General features: G+C 38.3%; 1 protein-coding gene across 3 annotated transcripts in view; it reads left to right on the top strand.

Moving 5' to 3' along the window:
• DNAAF11 (dynein axonemal assembly factor 11) overlaps positions 1 to 26541 on the top strand; it is a 111234-nt gene that overhangs the window by 30693 nt on the left and 54000 nt on the right. For all 3 annotated transcript variants that reach the window (XM_024251101.3, XM_024251100.3, XM_054518830.2), the window contains exons 4-6: positions 12983 to 13155; positions 18179 to 18402; positions 25713 to 25895. In XM_024251101.3, the coding sequence (XP_024106869.1) occupies positions 12983 to 13155; positions 18179 to 18402; positions 25713 to 25895 (580 nt within the window). The remainder of the gene's footprint in view (positions 1 to 12982; positions 13156 to 18178; positions 18403 to 25712; positions 25896 to 26541) is intronic.

Below are 26541 nucleotides of genomic sequence, written 5' to 3'. Positions count from 1 at the left end.
GTCACTGAGCTGGATCTCCGCAGAACAGGAGATAGAGGCTGGGACTCCGCTGAAGGAAGCAGTGCCGAACTCCAGAGATGAAATTTTCTCAAGCTTGGCCAGTTTGGCAAGAATTGTTCATATTTGGGATGACAAACGTAGTTGAATTTCTTAATTGTAGGCCAAGCAGACATTAAGATTTGGCACTTTGAAAAATATAATGAACATTTGGAGGGTTTTTTATCTACAAAATTATAGCAACATCCAAAGATATATGACATTTTCACCTCATTGGAGTCTTTCAAATGTCAGTCTTTTCTTATATGAAAGAAAAATGTCATTAAAATGTCTTCCGGAGCCTCCGAAATTAAACTTAAGAAATGCCACCTAACCTATCTTAAGTCAGATTACCGCAAATATATCTTCTACGTTTATAAAATTCATCTGTCATTTTTGCCAATGTAAAATAAACATAGAAACATAGAGATATAGACTGTTTTATTTATAGATATAGTTTTGTACACATCCTTCATATAGTGCCTGAGCTTACATTTTTATAATTTAACAACTGCATTGTCAAGTTTATTAATGTGTTTTATTTTTTATTTTTATTTTTTATTGTACTTTAAGTTCTAGGGTACATGTGCACAACGTGCGGGTTTGTTACATATGTATACATGTGCCATGTTGGTGTGCTGCACCCATTAACTCGTCATTTACATTAGGTATATCTCTTAATGCTATCCCTCCGCCCTCCCCCCACCCCACAACAGGCCCCAGTGTGTTATGTTCCCCACCCTGTGTCCAAGTGTTCTCATTGTTCAATTCCCACCTGTGTGTGAGAACATGTGGTGTTTGTTTTTCTGTCTTTAAAATAGTTTGCTCAGAAAGATGGTTTCCAGCTTCATCCATGTCCCTACAAAGGACATGAACTCATCCATTTTTATGGCTGCATAGTATTCCATGGTGTATATGTGCCACATTTTCTTAATCCAGTCTATCATTGATGGATATTTGGGTTGGTTCCAAGTCTTTGCTGTTGTGAATAGTGCCACAACAAACATACGTATGCATGTGTCTTTATAGCAGCATGATTTATAATCCTTTGGGTATATACCCAGTAATGGGATGACTGGGTCAAATGGTATTTCTAGTTCTAGATCCTTGAGGAATCACCACACTGTCTTCCACAATGGTTGAACTAGTTTACACTCCCGCTAACAGTGTAGAAGTGTTCCTATTTCTCCACATCCTCTCCAGCACCTGTTGTTTCTTGACTTTTTAATGATTGCCATTCTAACTGGTTTGAGATGGTATCTCATTGTGGTTTTGATTTGCATTTCTCTGATGGCCAGTGATGATGAGCATTTTTTCATGCGTCTGTTGGCTGCATAAATGTCTTCTTTTGAGAAGTGTCTGTTCATATCCTTCACCCACTTGTTGATGGGGTTTTTTGATTTTTTCTTGTAAATTTCTTTAAGTTCTTTGTAGATTCTGGATATTATCCCTTTGTCAGATGGGTAGATTGTAAAAATTTTCTCCCATTCTGTAGGTTGCCTGTTCACTCTGATGGTAGTTTCTTTTGCTGTGCAGAAGCTCTTTAGTTTAATTAGATCCCATTTGTCAATTTTGGCTTTTGTTGCCATTGCTTTTGGTGTTTTAGGCATGAAGTCCTTGCCCATGCTTATGTCCTGAATGGTATTGCCTAGGTTTTCTTCTAGGGTTTTTATGGTTTTAGGTCTAACATTTAAGTCTTTAATCCATCTTGAATTAATTTTTGTTAAGGTGTAAGGAAGGGATCCAGTTTCAGCTTTCTACATATGGCTAGCCAGTTTTCCCAGCACCATTTATTAAACAGGGAATCCTTTCCCCATTTCTTGTTGTTGTCAGGTTTATCAAAGATCAGATGGTTGTAGATGTGTGGTGTTATTTCTGAGGCCTCTGTTCTGTTCCATTGGTCTATATCTCTGTTTTGGTACCAGTACCATGCTGTTTTGGTTACTGTAGCCTTGTAGTATAGTTTGAAGTCAGGTAACGTGATGCCTCCAGCTTTGTTCTTTTGGCTTAGGATTGACTTGGCGATGTGGGCTTTTTTTGGGTTCCATATGAACTTTAAAGTAGTTTTTTCCAATTCTGTGAAGAAAGTCATTGGTAGCTTGATGGGGATGGCATTGAATCTATAAATTACCTTGGGCAGTATGGCCATTTTCACGATATTGATTCTTCCTGCCCATGAGCATGGAATGTTCTTCCATTTGTTTGTATCCTCTTTTATTTCCTTGAGCAGTGGTTTGTAGTTCTCCTTGAAGAGGTCCTTCACGTCCCTTGTAAGTTGGATTCCTAAGTATTTTATTCTCTTTGAAGCAATTGTGAATGGGAGTTCACTCATGATTTGGCTCTCTGTTTGTCTGTTATTGGTGTATAAGAATGCTTATGATTTTTGCACAATGATTTTGTATCCTGAGACTTTGCTGAAGTTGCTTCTCAGCTTAAGGAGACTTTTGGCTGAGACAGTGGGGTTTTCTAAATATACAATCATGTCATCTGCACACAGGGACAAGTTGACTTCCTCTTTTCCTAGTTGAATACCCTTTATTTCTTTCCCCTGCCTGATTGCCCTGGCCAGAACTTCCAACACTATGTTGAATAGGAGTGGTGAGAGCGGACATCCCTGTCTTGTGCCAGTTTTCAAAGGGAATGCTTCCAGTTTTTGCCCATTCAGTATGATATTGGCTGTGGGTGTGTCATAAATAGCTTTTATTATTTTGAGATACGTCTCATCAGTACCTAGTTTATTGTGAGTTTTTAGCATGAAGGGCTGTTGAATTTTGTCAAAGGCCTTTTCTGCATCTATTGAGATAATCCTGTGGTTTTTGTCTTTGGTTCTGTTTATATGCTGGATTACATTTATTCATTTGCGTATGTTGGACCAGCCTTGCATCCCAGGGATGAAGCCCACTTGATCATGGTAGATAACCTTTTTGATATGCTGCTGGATTCAGTTTGCCAGTATTTTATCGAGGATTTTTGCATCAATGTTAATCAAGGATATTGGCCTGAAACTCTCTTTTTTTGTTGTGTCTCTGCCAGGCTTTGGTATCAGGATGATGCTGGCCTCATAAAATGAGTTAGGGAGGATTCCCTCTTTTTCTATTGATTGGAATAGTTTCAGAAGGAATGGTACCAGCTCCTGTTTGTACCTCTGGTAGAATTCGGCTGTGAATCCATCTGGTCCTGGACTTTTTTTGGTTGGTAGGCTATTAATTATTGCCTCAATTTCAGAGCCTGTTATTGGTCTATTCAGGGATTCAACTTCTTCCTGGTTTAGTCTTGGGATGGTGTGTATGTCCAGGAATTCATCCATTTCTTCTAGATTTTCTAGTTTATTTGTGTAGAGGTGTTTATAGTATTCTCTGATGGTAGTTTGAATTTCTGTGGGATCGGTGGTGATATCCCCTTTATCATTTTTTATTGCATCTATTTGATTCTTCTGTCTTTTCTTCTGTATTAGTGTTGCTAGCAGTCTATCAATGTTGTTGATCTTTTCAAAAAACCAGCTCCTGGATTCATTGATTTTTTGAAGGGTTTTTTGTATTTCTATCTCCTTCAGTTCTGCTCTGATCTAAGTTATTTCTTGCCTTCTGCTAGCTTTTGAATTTGCTCTTGCTTCTCTAGTTCTTTTAATTGTGATGTTAGGATGTCAGTTTTAGAGCTTCCTGCTTTCTCTTGTGGTCATTTGCTATAAGTTTTCCTCTACACACTACTTTAAATGTGTCCCAGAGATTCTGGTATGTTGTGTCTTTGTTCACATTGGTTTCTTTGTTCTCATTGGTTCTCATTGGTTTCTAATCTTTATTTCTGCCTTCATTTCGTTATGTACCCAGTATTCATTCAGGAGCAGGTTGTTCAGTTTCCATGTAGTTGAGCTGTTTTGAGTGAATTTCTTAATCTTGAGTTCAAGTTTGATTGCACTGTGGTCTGAGAGACGGTTTGTTATAATTTCTGTTCTTTTACATTTGCTGAGGAGTGCTTTACTTCCAACTATGTGGTCAATTTTGGAATAAGTGCGATGTGGTGCTGAGAAGAATGTATATTCTGTCGATTTGGGGTGGAGAGTTCTGTAGATGTCTATTAGGTCTAGTTGGTGCAGAGCTGAGTTCAATTCCTGGATATCCTTGTTAACTTTCTGTCTCATTGATCTGTCTAATGTTGACAGTGGGGTGTTAAAGTCTCCCATTATTATTGTGTGGGAGTCTAAGTCTCTTTGTAGGTCTCTAAGGACTTGCTTTATGAATCTGGGTGCTCCTGTATTGGGTGCATATATATTTAGGATAGTTAGCTCTTCTTGTTGAATTGATCCCTTTACCATTATGTAATGGCCTTCTTTGTCTCTTTTGATCTTTGTTGGTTTAAAGTCTGTTTTATCAGAGACTAGGATTGCAACCCTTGCTTTTTTGTTTTGTTTTATTTTCCATTTGCTTGGTAGATCTTCCTCCATCCCTTTATTTTGAGCCAATGTGTGTCTCTGCACGTGAGATGGGTCTCCTGAATACAGCACACTGATGGGTCTTGACTCTTTATCCAATTTGCCAGTCTGTGTCTTTTAATTGGAGCATTTAGCCTATTTACATTTAAGGCTAATATTGTTGTGTGAGAATTTGATCCTGTCATTATGATGTTAGCTGTCTTTATTTTGCTTGTTAGTTGACGTAGTTTCTTCCTAGCATTGGTGGTCTTTACAATTTGGCATGTTTTTGCAGTGGCTGGTACTGGTTGTTCCTTTCCATGTTTAGTGCTTCCTTCAGGAGCTCTTGTGGTGACAAAATCTCTCAGCATTTGCTTGTCTGTAAAGGATTTTATTTCTCCTTCACTTATGAAGCTAGTTAGGCTGGATATGAAATTCTGGGTTGAAAATTCTTTTCTTTAAGAATGTTGAATATTGGCCCCCACTCTCTTCTGGCTTGTAGAGTTTCTACTGAGAGATCTGCTGTTAGTCTGATGGGTTCCCTTTGTGGGTAACCCCACCTTTCTCTCTGGCTGCCCTTAACATTTTTTTCCTTCATTTCTACTTTGGTGAATGTGACAATTATGTATCCTGGAGCTGCTCTTCTCGAGGAGTATCTTTGTGGCATTCTCTGTATTTCCTGGATTTGAATGTTGTCCTACCTTGCTAGGTTGGGGAAGTTCCCCTGGATAATATCCTGAAAAGTGTTTTCCAACTTGGTTCCATTCTCCCCATTACTTTCAGGTACACCAATCAGATGTAGATTTGGTCTTTTCACATAGTCTCATATTTCTTGGAGGATTTGTTCATTTCTTTTTACTCTTTTTTCTCTAAACTTCTCTTCTCGCTTCATTTCATTCATTTGATCTTCAATCACTGATACCCCTTCTTCCACTTGATCAGCTACTGAAGCTTGTACATGCATCACGTAGTTCTCATGCCATGGTTTTCAGCTCCATCAGGTCATTTAAGGTCTTCTCTACGCTGTTTATCCTAGTTAGCCATTTGTCTAATTTTTTTCAAGGTTTTTAGCTTCTTTGCGATAGGTTCAGACATCCTCCTTTAGCTCAAAGAAGTTTGTTATTACCGATCATCTGAAGCCTTCTTCTCTCCACTTTGCCTAAAGTCATTCTCCATCCAGCTTTGTTCCGTTGCTGGCGAGGAGCTGTGTTCCTTTGGAGGAGAAGAGGCGCTCTGATTTTTAGAATTTTCAGCTTTTCTGCTCTGGTTTCTCCCCATCTTTGTGGTTTTATCTACCTTTGGTCTTTGATGATGGTGACGTACAGATGGGGTTTTGGTGTGGATGTCCTTTCTGTTAGCTTTCCTTCTAACAGTCAGGAGCCTCAGCTGCAGGTCTGTTGGAGTTTGCTGGAGGTCCACTCCAGACCCTGTTTGCCTGGGTATCACCAGTGGAGGCTGCAGAACAGCAAATATTGCAGAACAGCAAATGTTGCTGCCTGATCCTACCTCTGGAAGCTTTGTCTCAGAGGGGCACCCAGCCGTATGAGGTGTCAGTCGGCCCCTACTGGGAGGTGCCTCCCAGATGGGCTACCCGGGGGTCAGGGACCCACTTGAGGAGGCAGATTGTCCGTTCTCAGATCTCAAACTCCATGCTGGGAGGACCACTACTCTCTTCAAAGCTGTCAGACATGGACATTTAAGTCCACAGAAGTTTCTCCTGCCTTTTGTTCAGCTACTCCCTGCCTCTAGAGGTGGAGTCTACAGAGGCAGGCAGGCCTCCTTGAGCTGTGGTGGGCTCCACCCAGTTCGAGCTTCCTGGCCGCTATGTTTACCTACTCAAGCCTCAGCAATGGTGGACGTCCCTCCCCCAGCCTTGCTGCCTCCTTGCAGTTTGATCTCAGACTGCTGTGCTAGCAGTGAGGGAGGCTCCATGGGCGTGGGACCCTCCAAGTCAGGCATGGGATATAATCTCCTGGTGTGCTGTTTGCTAAGACTGTTGGAATAGCACAGTATTGGGGTGGGAGTGTCCCAATTTTCCAGGTACCATTGGTCATGGCTTCCCTTGGCTAGGAAAGGGAATTCCCCAACCCCTTGTGCTTCCTGAGTGAGGTGATGGCCCCCCTTGCTTTGGCTGATTCTCCGTGGGCTGCACCCATTGTCCAACAAGCCCCAGTGAGATGAACCTGGTACCTCAGTTGGAAATGCAGAAATCACCTGTCTTCTGTGTCGCTCACACTGGGAGCTGTAGACTGGAGCTGTTCCTATTTGGCCATCTTGAAACCTCCTCCTATTGATGTGTTTTAAATGCAACCTTATTGTTTGGTGCTGGAGGTGTTTTTAATTACTTTTGTTATTGTGAATATAACTGTTCTAAACAGATTTGTATGAGTTACCTCTGTTTCCAGTTGAGATATTTGGCTGGGACATTTTTTTCCCCAGATGAAATTATAGCAATGGAGGAAAGAAGAATTTAAAAGCCTATTTTATATATTGACAGACTGCATGCTGAAAGGTATAACTCTTATGTCACAGGCTTGCTGATATATATATTTAATATTATCCATGTTTTTATTAATTTAGTAGAAATAATTATTTTGTTTCCCCTTTTCATTTATATAATTATTTTTGAAGATGTGAGGTTAATGAATTTCTTTCACCTATATAGTAAAATCTAGAATATATAAAAGCATTTATTTGTTCTTGTAAATTTTGGATATTTATCTGTTACACAATTTATATTTTTAGCATAGTAATATAATAGTTCAAAAGGTCACAGTGCTATGCTTATGTCCCTTGTCAATCCCCTCAGACCTCTAAGTCCTACTGCCTAGAGGTAGCTACTCACAATTCCCTTTGCTTCTTCTATTACAAGTGTCTAACGAATGCACTCAATATTATGCTTGTCTCCAAGTATTGCACTTACATCATGCTTATCTGCTGTTCCTTGATATTCCTATTTTAGATGTCATCTATTGACTTCCCGATGTGGACAATGCAGATTTTGTTCTCTCACACCGTCTACAAGGTTCTCAATTTTCTCCTACCCACCCTCCGTGTATTTTCATATGACATTGACAGGATATCATAATGAAATATGGCATATGGACCCATTTATGGGGACTGGTCTTTTGAATTAACTGTGTTGGGAGAGGATATTACACTTGCTGCCCAACTCTCCCACATCTAATCTCTGGCCTTTCTTATCCCACCTGCCTCCTCCTGCCTTCTTCCAAGCTGGTCTCTCCATCTCCACCTGTGTCATGAATTCCAGGCAGGTCAGTCCTGGGCTACACCTCTGCTGGGTGGTGATAACTACTTTTACTTACAGACTCAAATATGTGTTCCACGAATTGTAGCTTGAGAATTTTAAGGTGAAGATAATGATGATATTTTAATAATAAATGGCTAACACTGGCAAAGAGACTCTCTAGCACAGGGGTCCCCAAACCCTGGGTAGAAGACCGATACCTCTGGCCTGTTAGGAACCGGCTGACAGCAGGAGGTGAGCAGTGGGCCAAGAGGGTGTTAGTGCCTGAGCTCCACCTCCTGTCCAAACAGCTGCTGCTTTAGATCCTCATAGGAGCGGAGCCCTATTGTGAACTGATCTTGTGAGGGATGTAGGTTGTGTGATTGTATGAGAACTAATGCCTGATGATCTGAGGTGAAACAGTTTCATCCCGAAACCATTCCACCCCACCATCCATGGAAAAATGGTCTTCCATGAAACCAGTCCCTGGTGCCAAAAAGGTTGGAGACTGCTGCTCTAACATATCAGTTCAGAGAATCTTTTCAGGTGGGCCAACCTGGGTCCAAATCCCAACTCATCCATTTAGGAGCTGTGTAAGCTTTGGTAATTCCTTAGCTCATTTGCGTTGCAGTTGCAAGTATCTATTGCCAGATAGATTCCGGAAGCAGCCGTTGCTGGAGGATCTACCTCCAAGATGGTTGCTTCAGTTACCATCTGGCACTGCTTCTGGGCGTGTTTCTTTCCATAGAAGCAGATTTTGTTCTCTCTCACTGCCTTTACGATTCTCCAGGTGGCTTAGGGTCTCTGAGCGTGGTGGAGTCAAGGTAGCCAGACACTTGATCTGGCTTCTGACATGTCCCAGAGCAATTGTTTGCAGGGCAGTCCTTCCAGTGCGAGCATTTCAGACGTCTAGGCAGCCCCAGAGCTTCACTGGTTCCGCAGTCTGTTGGTCAGGCAAGTCCCTGGGGCCAGCCCCAATGCAGAGAGAAGGAGAAGGATTCGATGCCATCTCTCTATGAGAAATAGCATGAGTGCACATGATGGGCATCTCAGAGCCAAGTGCCCACACTGAGCTATCTGACCTTCAAATAAAGATAGTAATTGTGATATTTCTGTCATAGGCATGATGTTAGGATTGAATAAAATAATGTGTATGGAAGAGCTTAATATAGTAAACAGCAAATAAATATTAGCCATGTAGTTAATAAACATATTATATACCTGGAGCATACTTATGACATTTGAGAAAACGGTGCTAACTTATATCTTAGTTTTCTATCAGTTTCATGTATTTTCTCTATTTGTATACTTTAAAAAGTTCTCAACTATAACCGTGTTGCAAAATTTTGAAAAATAGAATGATGTTCAATCTTAATTCCACCATTGCTATTATCATTTTGCTATATTTATTTTTTCTGTCTTTTACATTGTTGTAATTTTAGCACATGGGTGATGTTATATCTTACTTTTTCCGTTTTCATTATATCATAAGCTCTCCTCCTCCATGCTGTGATAGTTTTCATAACCATCATTTTAAATGTCCTTATAACATTAAACATTGAATAGATGTATTAGAGTTTGCTTAACCATTTTTCTACATTGAGTCTCTTCCTACATGTGCTTATTTATTTTATATCATGTAATTTTACTTACTAGAATTTAATGTCCAACTGTAATAGTCACCTATACTCAGTCTTGTCAATTCCATTTTTTCCCTCAGTTGCTCAATTATCTTTAAAGTTGTCTCTCCTTTAGTTTTCACCTGAGCCAACTAACTAATCTACCTGTTGACTTATCTGCTGCACTTACCCATTTTCCTTCTTTGTCTTTCTCCCTCATTCTTTCTTTTCTCCTTCCCTCACTTCCTCCTCCCATCTCTTCATTTCTTCCACAAGTATTTCTTGACTTTCTATCTTACGCCAAGGAATCTTTTATGTGTGGGAAATAAAGTAATTAACAAGCCAATCTTCCCTGCTTCATGGAGCTTAAGTTCTAATGGGGAAGACAGGTCATAAACACTCAAACAAAAAAAGAAAAACATCAAGTATGACAAAGGATGTACACAAAATTAAAATGAAACAATATGTATGTTAGAGAGTATCTGATGGCTGTAAAAGGAACCAAAGAAAAGACAGTGTCTACCAGGTTTCTCTACTGTAACATTACTATATTTCACTTTTAACTAATGAGTAATTTGTGGGAAGATACTTGAACATTATGTAAATATCCTATTCCTCTTCATACTTCCATGCACTGGTTTTAACATTCTAATGACTTGTTTTCATTCCATCATTCTTTTTATATTTATTAGATGACATTCTACTTTAAGAAAAAACTTTGCCTTCTCCCCCAATTTATTTGTATTTCTTGTATTGGCATGGACTCATGGGTTCTTTTTTTATTCAATGAATAATGTTACCACCATTATTTAGTTTAATGATCAAAGTGTCCCAGGTTTGGCTACAGAAGCCCTTCCAAGTAGACTCTTCTGATGTTTTAAAATGTTCTTATCTTTCTTTGAGTACTTTCTTGCTTGGTGGTACATCAAGAAGTTCCAGACTCCTCTTTTCTTTTCCTACTTTTATCTATTATTTCCTTCTTTCAAACTGTTTATATTCTTGGATATAATCAGTTTATAAGGAGATTATTAATGTATTTTGTTGCAAAAGGTGATAAGAACCTGGGGTATGAGTAATAGGATTATAGTAGACGGGAAGTATATGATAAAATTTAGGAGTTAAGGTCTCTGGGGCTCAGCTAATGACATGAAGGAGTTAAGAGAGTAATTTAACTTTTAAATTTATGACTTGACCCTTAGATGTATCAAATTTATGTCTAAAACCAAAATAATGATGGTATTGAAAAAGTTTAGACATAAACAAGGCAGAGAAGCTGTGTTGAGGAATGGAGAATAAGAGGAAATAGGGAGAATTCCATTTTGAACATGTCGAATGTAATATGTCTTGCAGACATTTGGAAATAGGAGTATGATATTCAGATAGTGGGTTATCATTTGGAAATCATCAGAATCTGGGGTTAGTTAAACCAATAACCATAACTGTTGTCATCAAGAAGATGATGACAGAAAATACTGGGCCAAGGGTAGAACTCTGGGATATATCACCATTGAAGGGATAGAGAAGTTTATAAAAGAGATGAAGAGGAACAGACTACAGTATAAGGAGAACAAGGAGAGAGTAGTATCGCTGTTACCAAGATGGCTGAGAATTTTAAGAGATAATTCATGATAAATTGTGCCATATGCAGCAGATTGTTCTAGTGAAAAGTGGGTTGAAGAAGGTCTATTAGACTTGCTAATATCATGGTCTTTGGTAACCTTTAGAGAAGCAAATCTTGTAGAATGCCAGAAACAATGGGTTGAATGAATATAGGTTTAGGGTAGCTTACAGTCTAATGGGCATTGCCTACTTCTGGATTCTGTGTTTGCACATTTAATTTTCTTTTCCTTGTATTTTTTTCTCGTTTTATCTTTTCTCTATGTTAGACATAAATGTGAACTCAGGCACCATGTTTTGTTTTGTTTTTTTATCAGTTTGTCCTAAAGAGCTTGCCCAGCAACATCTATGTAGCAGGCAACCTGTAACTCCTATGTGGGTGGATGAATGGATGGATGGATATAGAGTGAGGTCCTATATCTGGAAGTTCTAAGATAGAGGTAACTTATTTGGAGGAGATTGGCTTGGGATCTGACTTAATAAGAAGAAAACGTGGAATTCTGGACAAGATTGAGTCAGGTGATAGAATCTAGGAACAGGGAGAGAACACCATCATTTAGTGAAGTTGGTTCCATTATATAGCCTTCAGAATTGAGGAAACCTCACCAAAGGTGATACAGTTGCATAGCTATGAACCAATCTGAATCAAATTCATATTGGTGATGTTAATCTATCAGGAACCAAAATTCACTCTAAATTTATATAGCCACAGAAAAATTACAAAAAAGTATATAATAAGGAATCATAATGGAAGGGTGTGTAGAACTTTGAAGAAATAAATGCAGAACAAGGTGGACCTGGGGTATTAGCTGGGGAAGGCTTTCTAGACATTGGAGGCTGCAAAATCTGCCATGTTAATCCCACAAGCATGAGGCAGTCATAGGGAGAGAGAATCTTATATTGAACCAAGCCCCCAAAGGCTGCTGCATAAACTAGGTCAACACTTCTTAGTTCACAGAAAGAAACTGCAAGGTTTCTGCTCATGAGACAGCTGTGCTTGCTTCTTTCCACGTAGGTACATTGTCCAAGAAGCCATATGATAATTAGAGTGCTCATTGAGCTATTATAATCATAGCTCATGTTTACTGACACTCTCGGTGGCAAGCATTATGCTAAGCGCTTTACATGAGTCATCGTATATTATCTTCACAACTTCTGACTCTGGTACCAATACTATTATAATTCTATAGATGAGCAGGCTGAAGCTTGTAACTTACCCAAGGTCACATTAGCAAGGATGAGGTAGAGGAAGCACTTCAACTTGTATCTGTCTAATTCCCAAGTCTGGACTCCTAGCCACCAAATTTGCATGGAATGTGAATGAGGGGATTAATTCAAATTCAAATTTAGATTTCGATTCAAGTTTCTATAGCATCTGGCTATCTCTGTAATGAAGGTGGATGGGTCAGATTTACTATAAAACCCTACTTCAGTGACTCACCCTTTTTCTATTATTCCTTTGAACATCAAAACATCTTATTCTTCACTTTTGTTAATACCTTCAGTTCAGTTCTTGGTGGCCTTAGAGCCATTCTCTCTCTGCTAGGTGACTTTGCAAATATTGGTTTGGATGCACTGGTTTTATGAAATGCCTTTCTTTTTGGAGAAACTTTCCACTATCACCCTCCAAGATGAAATATGTCCTACCGACCTGCTAAAACTCAAGAGGACAGGTTCCAGGTGCCCTCTCTAGTAAGAGTTTTGTTCTGAGGTAGCATCCACTGTAGTAGCAGCTTATGCTTTTCCTTTTTTCATGCCAGATAATGACCAAATCAAAAAAATTAACCAGCCTTGTAAATGTGAGCATGGAAAGTGATTTCCCCTGGCTGGAAGGACTCAGAGGGTGAAAATAAGGAGAGACAGAGATAGAAAAATGAGTTAAGATGAAGCCTTTGAGTTGATATTTCTGAAGAATCACTTCATGGTGAGCAATGCAATAAATCAGCAGACTGAAAATACTACAACTGTCACTTCTGTTATGTGATGTTACACACGTTTTATTACCACTGTGATTTTTCTTTATTTGCTTTGTTTTCACTTTATTTTTCTCAACAGGATGTGAAGAGCTGGCAAAACTTGACTTGACTGTAAATTTCATTGGAGAGCTGAGCAGCATTAAAACCTTGCAGCACAATATCCATCTGAAGGAGCTCTTTCTCATGGGGAACCCATGTGCTTCCTTTGACCACTATAGGGAGTTCGTTGTAGCAACTCTTCCACAATTAAAGGTATGGTTCTTTTAATGGTGCAGAAATCACAGATAAATGAGCATGAGCAACTACAATAATTCCTGCTTTACTGGCAGCAACAGTGAATGTGTTGCTTCAGATAATGAAATATTCCAGAGAGCCCAAAGTAATTATTTGAATGGCTAGACCTTTAATATTGTTTGAATAGTTTTAATAAATCCCTGAAAAATAAATTGCATACTTTTCACCTTTCTCGTCCAAAACACACAGAACTTAATTTGACTTTTTCTCAATGAGTTCAAATCATAGTTACGAAGAACATTCATCATTACTGATAAGAATTCATTATTACTTGTTTTTTTTTTTTTTTGAGACGGAGTCTCGCTCTGTCACCCAGGCTGGAGTGCAGTGGCACGATCTCGGCTCACTGCAAACTCTGCCTCCCAGGTTCAAGTGATTCTCCTGCCTCAGCTTCCCAAGTAGCTGGGATTACAGGAGTGTGCCACCATGTCCGCCCACTTTTGTATTTTTAGTAGAGACAAGGTTTCACCATGTTGGCCAGGCTGGTCTTGAACTCCTGACCTCAGGTGATCCACCTGCCTCGGCCTCCCAAAGTGCTGGGATTACAGGCATGAGCCACCGCGCCCGGCAGGTTCACAGTCTTTGGTGTGCATCAGAACACGTGGAGGCCTTTTCAAAACACAGACTGCTGTGCTCCTCCCCCAGGGTTTCTGGGTCAGGTCTGACATGGGGCCTGAGATTTCACATTTCTACCAAAATCTGGTAATTCTGCTGCTGGTGCAGGAACCTCATTTGACAACCACTACTGCGTATGTTACTCTTATACCATATCCCCCCAATCAAATAATTTTAGAACTGAGGAAAAAATATTATTTCTTGAGAACTCATACAACAGAGAATATTAAGATAGCAATGTTAAGTTTCATGTAATTCTAAGAGTTCCCAGCCTGCATGTGGCTCCATGTTCCTGGAAAGAGAATGCAGGGACACATCGCCTGTGCAATAGGCATTTTTTCAGTTCTCAAAGGACGTTTGTTTCTTAGACTTCTGTGTTCTCTGCACTCAAGAGACTGCTGACTGCTGGATTAATGGAACACATTTCTTCTAATGTAAAATTTCTCAGATTAAGAGAATGAGTGATTCAGGTAATTGAATACAGAATAAATGATAAATTGTCTCATACATAGCCTAAACTGATCATTATTATACAGTGATTTCCTAGAAAATGAACTGATGAGACCCAGACTATCATAGAACTAGATCTTGTAGTGTAATGCTGTGAGCCATTCCCTTGGAAGGGCTAAGGGCCCAGGAGTCCTCGTGGCCACCGCAGCTGAGCCTGTGTCAGTGCTGCAGCTGAACCTGTGTCAGTGCTGCAGCTGAGCCTGTGTCAGTGCTGCAGCTGAGCCTGGTCAGGCTAGAGGTGTGAGAGCCATCATATGGCTGCTGCAGACAGGGTCAGAGGTTGTGCCAGGTACTTTGGGCACAGTGTTTCTGATCCTCCCAGACCCATTCAGGGAGACAATTAGGTACATTCAGAGATGAGGAAGTCAGGGCTCAGGGAATGAACGCTGCTTGTTTAGGTTGACATATCTGGCAAGTGGCACAGGTGGGATCTGAACCTATGTGAGTCCGACCTTGATGCCTCCACCATTCACACTATACCCACACTCACTGCTTCTCTCCGGGTTAAATTACAGGCTTTGGATCAAGTCTTTCCTTTCAGAAAGACTTCTCCAAATTAACTGCTTCAATAGAAAACGGCCCCTTTTTGAAAAATAGTATTCATATGTTTACTACTATTTAAAAATAGGTTGATATGCTTTAGAATCTTAATTACCATTTCATTGAAAGCTTGTGAGCTGCTTGAAAGGAATTGTGTTAACAAATGTATTATTTTCCTAGGGCTGCTATAACAAAGTACTGCAAACTAGATGGCTTAAACAACAGAAATCTATCATCTTGTAGTTCTGAAGGCCAGATATTCAAGTTCAAGATGTTGACGGGACTGGTTCCTTCCAGGGGCTACGAGGGAGAATCTGCTTCATGCCTCCCTCCTAGCTTCTGCTGATTTGCCAGCCGATCTTTGGCATTCTTGAGCTTGCAGACACATTACCCTGAGGGTCTCTGCCTTCCTCTTCACAAGGCTCTCTCTTTATAAAGACACCAGTTATATTGGCTTGGGGCCCACCTGCTCCAGGATGATTTAGTCTTAGTGAATTACATCCATAATGACGCTGTTTCCAAAAAGTCCCTGATTTGAGCTACTGGGGGTTAGGACTTCAACATCGTTTCTTGTCAGGGGACATCTATAATAACCCTATTTCCCAAGAGTCCATGATTTGAGCTACTGGGGATTAGGACTTCAACATCTTTTTTTGTCAATTCAACCCATAACAACAGAGTCGTTATTTTAGAGTCACATAGAAGAGATGTGAGGAGAGTCAGCCCTTTTCAAGGATTCTCTTCCCAGTATCTGAGCCACTCCAGAAGTAGGTAGGCCCTGCAGTGTAGTGGGAAACAGATTTGTTAGCAGACAAACCAAGGTCTGACACCTGCTTCCACTGCCTGTGAATTGTGTGCCTCATTTTACTCATGTATAGTAGGATCATAATTCCTACTTCAAGGGAGTTCTGTGAGGCCTTCAGTACATCTTAGTGTCCCTCTCTCTGCTTCAGCACTTGCACAGTTATTATCAATAAGTGTGGACACTCCACCTTTGTGCTGCAGAAATCCTGGGTGAAGAAAGATCAGGAAACCTTCAGCTTAAAACTGGATCTCTGATTCTTAGGCCTTCTAGACTCAGACGTGATTTTGGCTTGAAGGAAATGTGGGCCAATTTCAAAGACTAACAGAAATCACTAAAAAAGTGAGGTTCCTAGAATAGGCGCTGGGGTACAGTCCCAAATTTGTCATCAGTTATTAATATGACGCCTTTTGCCTCCTGTCAGTAAAGTGACAGAGGGTTCAGTTGTTGTAGCCTTTTAGGAATGTAGTTCTAATTAAATCAAAATAGACTTAAATCATTTATAAGACAGAAATCAATCAATCAGTCAATCAATGTACTTCAATTACAAGGAAGAAAAGATCACCTTGCTCCCCAGCGTTCTGTTGGGAAGAAATCCCAGTTGAAAGAAATTATCTTTATCTAGAGTTTTCTAGCTTGTTATAATATACAGTTATATATAATATATTTATGTTTATATATATTTATATATAAATTATACTATATAAATTAATATAACAAAGTACCACAAACTGGATGACTTAACAGAAATTTATGAAAGTGCTGTATTTATATAGTATTAGTTATATATAAATATATTTACATTTATGTTGATTCATATATTTATATCAGTGTATTTACTTATATATACTTACAAAATAAGTAAATTACATTTATCCAAAAATTTCCAAATTGATCCCAACCCTGTATTAAATTAGATCAAATTAAGTATGTGGACCACAATTACTTAACGCCTTAAATAATAGGTTTTATTTCACTGAATTTATCATTATGGTCTCATACGTAATAGTATGAGGATACCTTTATTGAAGGATACTACAAGAAACAGCCTTATGAAACCTGTGACTGTATGGACATATTTCTACAGAAACAATGCTTGACATCTCTCAAGATCTCCATTATGAAACTCTGCGCTAGAAATGTGTTTTAGAGCTGCATGTTAGAGGGAAGCTACAAACTGTATTTTTTCCTTAAAGACCATGAAAATTGTGTAACTAATTATGTTTTTCTATTTCGCTTTGGCTGCCAAGAAGCTTGGAACCAAATCTGCAGCCCATCTATAGCAACCATATGAGTCCTTATGACCAGAGCATATGTGGCATTATCTTTTTTCCAAATCTCTACATAATTTTGACTTATAATTCAGCTAGTTCTAATAATTTTTTAATTTATATTTTACTAAATCTTTGTGTGTATTTTTTTTTCCTTTTATATGTTTCTTATTGCTGCTGTAACAAATTGAGACAAACTTAGTGACTTAAAACAATACAAATGTATTACCTTATGCTTCTGGAGATCAAAAGCCTGAAATGGTTTCACTGGGCTGAAATGAAGGTGTTGGCAGGGCTATTCTTTCTTCAGGCTCTAGGAGAGAATCCCTTACTTTGCCCTTCTCAGCTTCTAGAGGATACTTGCATTTTTAGGCTCATGGCCTCTTCCTCCATCTCCAAAGACATCAGTGTGCCAACTTCACATCTCTTCCTAACTCTGACACTCATGTCTTTCTCTTTTACTTATAAGGACCTCTGTGGTCCTTATAAGAATCACCCTGATCATCCAAGATCCTTAACCTAATCACACCTGTAAAGCCTCTTTTGCCATGTAAGGTAACATTCATGGAGATTAGAACATGGACATTCTTGGGGAACCATTATCTTCCAACCACACCTTCCTAAATACCTTGCCTCATTTTGCAGAATAAGGCTGGGTAGATAAATAGGTATCTTTAAACCGTTAGCTTTAACATTTTAGAACTTTAGTTGATGCTTTTATTTTAGTATTTTACTTTGGAAAATCATAATTGAAGTATCAGATGTAAACAATGCTGTAACAATAGCCTGTTTGTCTTAAGGGTGAAACATGGGCTCATTTGTATTAGAGCCCAATCGTGTGTAATATTCAAGGCCTTTTTTTTTCTGTAGAGAGCTTTTGGGACGTGCCATTGTTGTACTTTGAAGCTATGATTTGACTTAAGCATTGGCATTTTTGACATAGTGAGCAATTATAAAATTAATATAAAATATTTTGAGAGCTTGTATTATCAGTTTTAACAGAAGACCTAATTATTATTATTACCAGTAAAGGTATTTTTAAAACTGTGTAAATTGTATGAAATAAACATTGATTTAGAACAATGTTCTGATATTTCCCATTAATTATATTGTTTTAATTCTCTATCACTCTGGGGTATATTATTATTTCTGAGTTTCAAAAGTTCTAATCAAAATCAACCTGGGGCTGATTCACACTGCTACTCTTGAACAATTGTACTATATTTATTGTTTTTTGTTTAAGTGGTTGGATGGTAAAGAAATAGAGCCTTCAGAAAGGATTAAGGCATTGCAGGACTATTCAGTAATTGAACCACAAATCAGAGAGCAGGAAAAAGATCACTGTCTTAAACGAGCCAAACTCAAGGAAGAGGCTCAGAGGAAACACCAAGAAGAGGATAAAAATGAAGACAAGAGAAGTAATGCAGGCTTTGACGGACGTTGGTACACAGACATCAATGCTACTCTGTATGTAAATTATTAGTTTACTTTCTAATTAACTTTTGTTAAAAGCAGCAAACTGTATTCTCTTTCCAAGTTGTTTGCAGTACACTTATATTCCAGATTAATTTGAAGAATGAAATGTGATGTGAATTTTGGATGGAAGAATATGAGCATCCCATTGCTTGTGACAATTCTGTAAGGCTTTCTTTCCTTGGAGGAAACATTCCTTTTTAAACTAGCAACTTTAATTTGCATCTAAAATTATTCTCAGAGAAATCCATAAAATGTGTACAGAAAAGATGAATTAACAGGTGTACTTTGATTTACGAACTAGGAATATTTTAGAAAAGTTAAACACAAATCACATTATTATAATTTGAATAATTCTAATTGCATCATAAAACGTTCTATTTTCTGAATTGGAATAGATTTCAGAAAAATACTGAATACATTTTTAATGTGATTAATAACTCTCTAATTGGTTTTTTAAAATTAAATTTTTCATATTTGTTTATTTTAAGTGAATTGCAACTATAGTCAGTTGATTTGATTCCATACAGTGAAAGTATTAAGTATTTAGATAACAGAATCCCTTAAAATTGAGAAAATAATAATTATAAAATATTTCAGACATACATAAATGTTTGAAAATAGTTATATAGGCAGCTTGTAGTTCTACCACCTAGATTTAATAAACGACAATAGTTTGTATGTTTGCTTTGGATCTTTTTTTTTTTTACCTTTTTTTTAAATTATACTTAAAGTTTTAGGGTACATGTGCACAACGTGCAGGTTTGTTACATATGTATACATGTGCCATGTTGGTGTGCTGCACCCATTAACTCTTCATTTAACATTAGGTATATCTCCTAATACTATCCCTCCCCCCTCCCCCCACCCCACAACAGACCCCAGTGTGTGATGTTCCCCTTCCTGTGTCCATTTGTTCTCATTGTTCACTTCCCACCTATGAGTGAGAACATGCGGTGTTTGGTTTTTTGTCCTTGCAATAGTTTGCTGAGAATGATGGATCTTTTTTTAAAGAAGAAATAAAATATCATTAAGAGAGCAGACACTCCTTAAGGACTTCCCCTTCATCCCATTCCTCTCTTCATCCCAGTGGCATCTGCTATCCTGAAGCTGGTGCGTATTTGATATATGTTGATCCCATCCATATTTCTAATACCCTTATTTCACAAGTATGCCTCCTTAAACAATAGTAGTTTGAGTATGTGTGTTTAGCATGAATGATACCTTTCTATAGCTTTGCTTTTCATGCAACATTATGTTTTTGAGATTTACGCACATGAAGACATGCAAAACTAATTCATTGTAAGTATAGAATAATATCCTGTTGGATGAATAAATTACAATATATCCCAGAGGTAATATTCAAAGTAGTTAATGACCGGTGTTTCATTTGCCCTGACCCATCAGAATGTGCAGCAGCTCTAACAACACGTGTGGTCCTCCTAGTGGTGCCAGCTGGTCAGCCTGAACACAGCCATCCCTCTTTGGATGGCCATGCACGTTGTTTTCCCTATTCCCATTTCCTATTCTCACAGGAATAGAATCTCCTGAAAGTAGCATCATGGTCTCTCTTGGCCAGGGCTGTATCTCTGGTGCCTGGCACAACAGAAGATGCCCAATAAATATTTATTGAATCCATGTTGAACATTTGTTGAGATATTCAAGCAATGTTGCCCTTGTCTCCTTGTTCAGGTATGAAAGTTTCTCCAGGGTATTTAGCAATGGCATTGCTACAACAATTATGACAACTTTTCAACTTTATACATATTGCCAAATTGTTTTCTAGAGTAGTTGTAATAATTTATACTCATGTATCAACAATATACAAGAGTTTTCAATCTTTGCCAATACTGGATAATATGATATTTAAAAATATTGGCCAATCAAGTGTGTTGTGTAGTATATAGTATCCTCTATTTTTAAAAAAATTAATTTGCATTTCTGTAGTTACTAGTGAATTTGAATATTTTAAATATCTTTTATATGTTTATTGGTTATTCAGATATCCTCTATTCAAGTCCCCTACTTATTTCAAATAAGTAGTTAAGTTTTTTTTCTTATTGATAGTTCTTTTAGATTCTGGATACAAATAAAAAAATACATTCTTTGGTGGTTATGTGCTTTACAAGTGTCTTCTACCAGTCTGTGACTTGTCTTTAATTATAAGTGCTTATGTTTTATGAAGTTTAAAAATATTAATGTAGTTAAACTTATTTGTACATTTTTGTCTTGTTTATGGAATTCTTCATCCCAGTGCCATATCTGTTTGTATCTTTTCATCTGGAATTAACCTTTGCCAATGTATAGGGTAGGGTACTAATTGTTTTTCATATGGGTAGCTAATTGTCTGCACCATTGATAAAGGTGCTATTCTTTTCCCACTGATCTGAAATGCTGCCCTTACTATATCCCTTCTAACCATGTATTCATGGGTTCATCTCCAAGTTCTCTAGACTGTTCCATAGGAGTACTTCTGCCTGGTTTTAATTTGTATAGATTTATAGCATATTTTAATATTTGGTAGGAGATATTCTCATTTTTCAAAGTTATCTTGGCTACTTTTAGTTCTTGTCTGTATGAGTTTTAGAATCCGCTGCTAATCAAATTCCTTAAAAATCCCTAGTGGAATTTTGATTGAAATTACATTTAATTTATATGTTAATTGGGGGAAAGTTGACATCTTCATGACATTGATTCTTTCCTTGCTGAACCTTGGAAGAGCTCTATTTATTTAGATCTTCTTCTGAGTCCTTCAATGAGGTTTTAAATTTTCTCTATAAAAGTCTTAAACCATCTTTCATTGTATCTATTTCTAAGTATCTTGTAGAATGAGATTTAAAAAATAGATGTAATTGGTTTTGCTGATATTTAAAGGGACAAATTATTTCTGTATACTGATATTGTGTTAATATTGCTAACCTTTATAAAAGAGGCAATCCTGCATTTTCTAGTTGGAAAAACAATTGTTTGTAAGCAGTAACTTGAAAAATTTTTTCCTTTCCCTCTCCTTCTACTTTATTTTCTTCATGGTGCCTGCAAAGGCCTCCAGTATGGAGTGGAATAGTAGCGTTAAGAATGGGTATCTGGGCTGGGCACCGTGGCTCATGCCTATAATCTCAGCACTTTGGGAGGCTGAGACGGGCGGATCACGAGGTCAGGAGATCGAGACCATCTTGGCTAACATGGTGAAACCCCGTCTCTACTAAAAATACAAAAAAATTAGCTGGGCGTGATGGCAGGCGCCTGTAGTCCCAGCTACTTGGGAGGCTGAGGCCAGAGAATGGCGTGAACCCAGGAGGCGGAGCTTGCAGTGAGCCAAGATTGGGCCACTGCACACTCTGCCTGGGCAACAGAGCAAGACTCTGTCTCAAAAAAAAAAAAAAAAAAAAAAAAAAAAGAGAATGGGTATGTGTATCTTGTTTCTGACTTTAAAAAGAATGTTTGCAATTTCTCATCATTAAGTATAATGTTTGCTATGGGATTTTGGATCATGTTAAGCTTCCTTCTATTCTCAGTTGATGAAGGGCTTTTATCATCACATGCATTATATTGATTTTTACTAAATGCTTTCCTTTAATCTATGGAGACAATAGCATTTTTCTGTTACTGTGTTGAATTACATTAATAGAATTTCTAATATTAAACCATCCTTGAGTTTCTAGGATAAACATCCTTTGTCCATGATTATTTGCTAATGCATTGCTCCATTGATTTTGCTAATAACTTATTTATAATATTTGAACCTGTGTTCATAAGTGAGTTTATGCTATAATATCCTTGTCTGTTTGTATTTTTTCCTGGTATTTTGCATCAAAGTTATGTAATAGGCACATACAATATCTTGGAGATAATTTACTATCCTTGATTTATAAAAATTTACAAAAGTTAAAATGATCTGTTTCTTGTACTTTAGTAGAAGCTTACAGTGGGGTTTCTTGCAGGTGCCTTCTTGCCTCCCCTATAGGCCTGGCTGATCCTTGAGTCTTCATCATTCTCACCCTATTTAGCCTATTTGAACAGAAACGTAGACATTCTGGAGGAGAATCATTGAAATCCTGAATCACTGAATTAGTTGGGGAGGAGTAGGAGGTTATTCCCCTCTCAAGGCTTCAAGAAGAAACACTACAGAGAATTAGAGGCTGCAAGAAAGGGAGATGAACATCTACCTCTTGACTAGGTAGAGCCTGCCTCCAGTCTGGAGAATTGAAAAGATAGAAAGTGGCCTGGAGCAGCCTAAAGCAGAGGGATCAGGGAAGAAGGTATTAATGGAAACAGCTCACACTTCACATGGCAAGGATTTGTGAATATCTTTTTTTTTTTTTTTTTTTTGAGACGGAGTCTCACTCTGTCACCCAGGCTGGAGTGCAATGGCGCGATCTCGGCTCACCGCAATCTCTGCCTCCTGGGTTCAAGCGATTCTTCTGCCTCAGCCTCCTGAGTAGCTGGGATTACAGGTGTGTGCCACCATGCCCAAGTAATTTTTGTATCTTTAGTAGAGATGGGGTTTCACCATGTTGGTCAGGCTGGTCTCTAACTTCTGACCTCATGATTTGCCCATCTCGGCCTCCCAAAGTGCTGGGATTACAGGCGTGAGCCACCCCACCCAGCCAGGATTTGTGAATATTTTATAGACCAAGTAGACATGGTAGAAGGGGCTGGGTTTGAGCTGTCTTGAAGAGATGCTGTCCAAGAGGACAGCAGCAATAAGACACTAGGGGGTGGATTATCAGTGGCAGAAGCTGGGGATTTATCACAAAAGGAGCCAGGAAGTATATTGACCACCTCTACAGTGAACAGTACACTTGGAGGGCTCTTGTTGTGTCTCCAAGAATGACAAAGATGCTTGCAGGAAGAGAATCCAGTATCTGGATATTGGTCCCAGCGAGGGTAGCAACAGCCAGGTCATATAAGGACCTGGCTTATATGGACCTCCATAATAGGAGTGGTCATATAAGCATGTTCACCTTCTTCTCCTCATTCATCTTCCCAAGCCCCAAATTATCAAGGCAGGAAGACTCTGAACCTAAGAGGCCCAGAGGTATGGGATTCAGAGGAAGGAATGGATGACAATGAAAAGTAGGAGAGGGTGTCCCTCTTCCCGTGCACACCCCAATCTGGAACAGGGCCAGGAGAGACAATGGGTTGGAGAGGGAGGGAATGACTTCGATTTGAAATTTAGGTATGAACTTTTATTTAAACTTTAGACCCTTTAGTACCTGAAAATGAATGTTTAGCTGAGATTATGCTGTTCTTAAAAGTGACTATAGAGCTGTGGGATCTGCTCGTGGATGAGAAGAGAGTTCTGAGAGAGCAGGTTTGAAGGCAATAGTTGAAGAGAAAGTTTTTTTGATCATACACTAATGAGCTCACTCTGTTTCATCAACCAGTTACACACATTTATATGCATTTTGCCTTGGAGACTTATGTTATTTAGCTCATATCTCTGATAAATTTCTTAAGTACTGTTATTTTTATGTTTTTATAATTATTATTTTAGATTGCAAAAGGCCAGATTGAACCAATTAGTCACTTTCCAGGAAAAGTATAATTTAAATGGTTAAATGAGAATGGAACCAATTATTTCAGTGGCAATTATCTAGAATGTTGTAGAATATTATAGATACCCTTCATAGATTATTCTTTCAATACCATAAAGAACTGTAGCTGTATAGCAAAGCAATTTATTTATTTTCAGCAATTTGCATTAGTTTGCTTATTAAAATATTTAGTTGCATTGTATCTGTAAAGAATCTAAGCAGAATTTTACCCTATATTCTATTGATGCTACTTAAATTTCATGTTCTAGTATTTTCAGTTCATCCCTTTGAAAAGTATCTTTCACAATATTTTCAAAATAAAATATATTTGAAAAGATACTTTCAAAATGAAGAAAATATCTTTAGTTTGAAGATCAACTAAAGAAGCCTTTCTTGTCACCTCATTCATTAACAAAACCCAACATATATTGAGTACCTATTTGCTGTAGTTGGTATTAAAGGCTTCATGTAATTTTTTTCGTTTAATGTCATCTAATAAAGTGTCTATTCTAGGGAGAGGTGAGGGGAGAGAGACTATATCTAATGTGTATTGCTTGAATGAGGTCATTTTCTTGCCACAAGAATAGAATCTCCTGAAAGTAGCATCGTGGTTTGTGTAGGCCAAGGTTGTATCTCTGGTGCCTGGCACAACAGAAGACGCTCAATAAATATATTTTGGAACCATGTTGAACAAATGTTGAATATCTCATATAATTCCCATTTGATGACATACAGAGACGTTGTTTAATTCTCTGACAGTCCACAAAACATGAGTAAAAGGGAAGAGAGAACTGTTACCATATAAAGCTACATAATCAGAAGTTGTCCATGAAAAATAAACTAGACACAGGCCATACTATAAAAAGTGCCGGCCGGGTGTGGTGGCTCATGCCTGTAATCCCAGTGCTTTGGGAGGCCAAGGCGAGTGGATCACGAGGTCAGGAGATCGAGACCATCCTGGCTAACACCGTGAAACCTCATCTCTACTAAAAATACAAAAAATTAGCCGGGTGTGGTGGCGGGCGCCTGTAGTCCCAGCTACTCGGGAGGCTGAGGCAGGAGAATGGCGTGAACCTGAGAGGCGGAGCTTGCAGTGAGCAGAGACCGCTCGCCACTGCACTCCAGCCTGGGCGACAGAGGGAGACTCCATCTCAAAAAAAAAAAAGTGCCATAGGTCCCACCAGCGAATTTTGGAGATAAGAGAACCATTTAAAAACCTGGAAATAATGTGATCCAATTTGCCTGCTAGAAAAGTCCCTCTGGGAGTAGTGTGGAGAGTGTAATTGACAGGTACAAGATTAGAAGTGGGGTGATTGCTTGTCTGATCATCAGAATCTCCTGCAAAATATTATAAAACACAGATTCCCAGGCTTCAGATCTACTACTTCAGATCTACTTCAGATCTACTGAATAGGCTTTCTGATGAGAGCCCAGGAATCTGTACTTTTTATAAAGCTCCCCAGGTGATTCTTAGCAGTCAGGTCTGTGAACCCTGGAATCTGATTACCGCAATATTCCTGATGATAGAAGATGAAGGCCTGCCCTATTCAACCTTTCAATGTAATGAGTGCTAACAGCCTTGGGTTGATCTCACTACATATCCAGGCCAGGGTAACCAGGCCTGGTTAGACTGTCTTTCAGAGTCACTTTGTCATTCAAAGGTAAGAAGATAACATAAGAAAAGTGTATAGATATTAAAGGGCCAGCATTAAGGATGAAGCTCATGAATCCATTATTGTTCTTAAGTGCTCTATTTGTTTTTCCTAGTTCCTCTTTAGAGAGCAAAGACCACCTACAGGCACCAGACATAGAGGAAAACAACACAAAGAAATTAGACAACAGTGAAGATGACTTGGAATTCTGGAATAAGCCCTGTTTGTTTACTCCTGAATCAAGACTGGAAACTCTTAGACACATGGAAAAACAACGGAAAAATCAGGAAAAATTAAGGTATTTCATTCTTTCCTAGGAGAGGGAAGCAGTAGCCACTTATCAACTATATTTTCATGATTGCCCGTTTTTTGACCCATTATTTGTGTTAAACCTTTAGCACTCATATATAGATTTTGTTTTTTCTAAGTATAGCTTTTTGTTGAATTGTATTGGCTAACATTCATTAATATCAAAGTACCTTCTTTAGAACATCATGAATTATGACATTTTAGGTAGAGGTTTGTTTGTATATCTTTAGCTTTTTACCACTTTTAATATGCCTAATAATAGTGTATTAGGTTACACTAATACATTAGTATTTCTAGCCTAGAAAAAGGTCATTTTGTGGAATGAATGGGCTCCTTTTTGAGTCTGTTCTAATAATTTGCAAAGTGAAGAATTGGAAACTAGTTTCATTAGACATTTTATTTTCCTAATACAACTTTCTTGGACATTTAACAGTATGATTTCACTTTTGAGTGTTTACATATAATTTGATGATTTGTTAGAAGCTAGGATTTTTATGCTATTATCTTCAGAGTAGCTTTTTCAAAAATAGATTTTGTGTCATTCCATTTCATGTCATTGCTTAAGTCTAGTATGTAAAATATATAACTTCTGGGAATACTTATTATTCATGAGCTTGAGAATGTGATAAATTAGC

The sequence above is a fragment of the Pongo abelii genome, chromosome 7 (assembly GCF_028885655.2).
Source record: "Pongo abelii isolate AG06213 chromosome 7, NHGRI_mPonAbe1-v2.0_pri, whole genome shotgun sequence".
Classification (NCBI taxonomy): domain Eukaryota; kingdom Metazoa; phylum Chordata; class Mammalia; order Primates; family Hominidae; genus Pongo; species Pongo abelii.
This window is presented reverse-complemented; position numbering and strand designations above follow the sequence as displayed.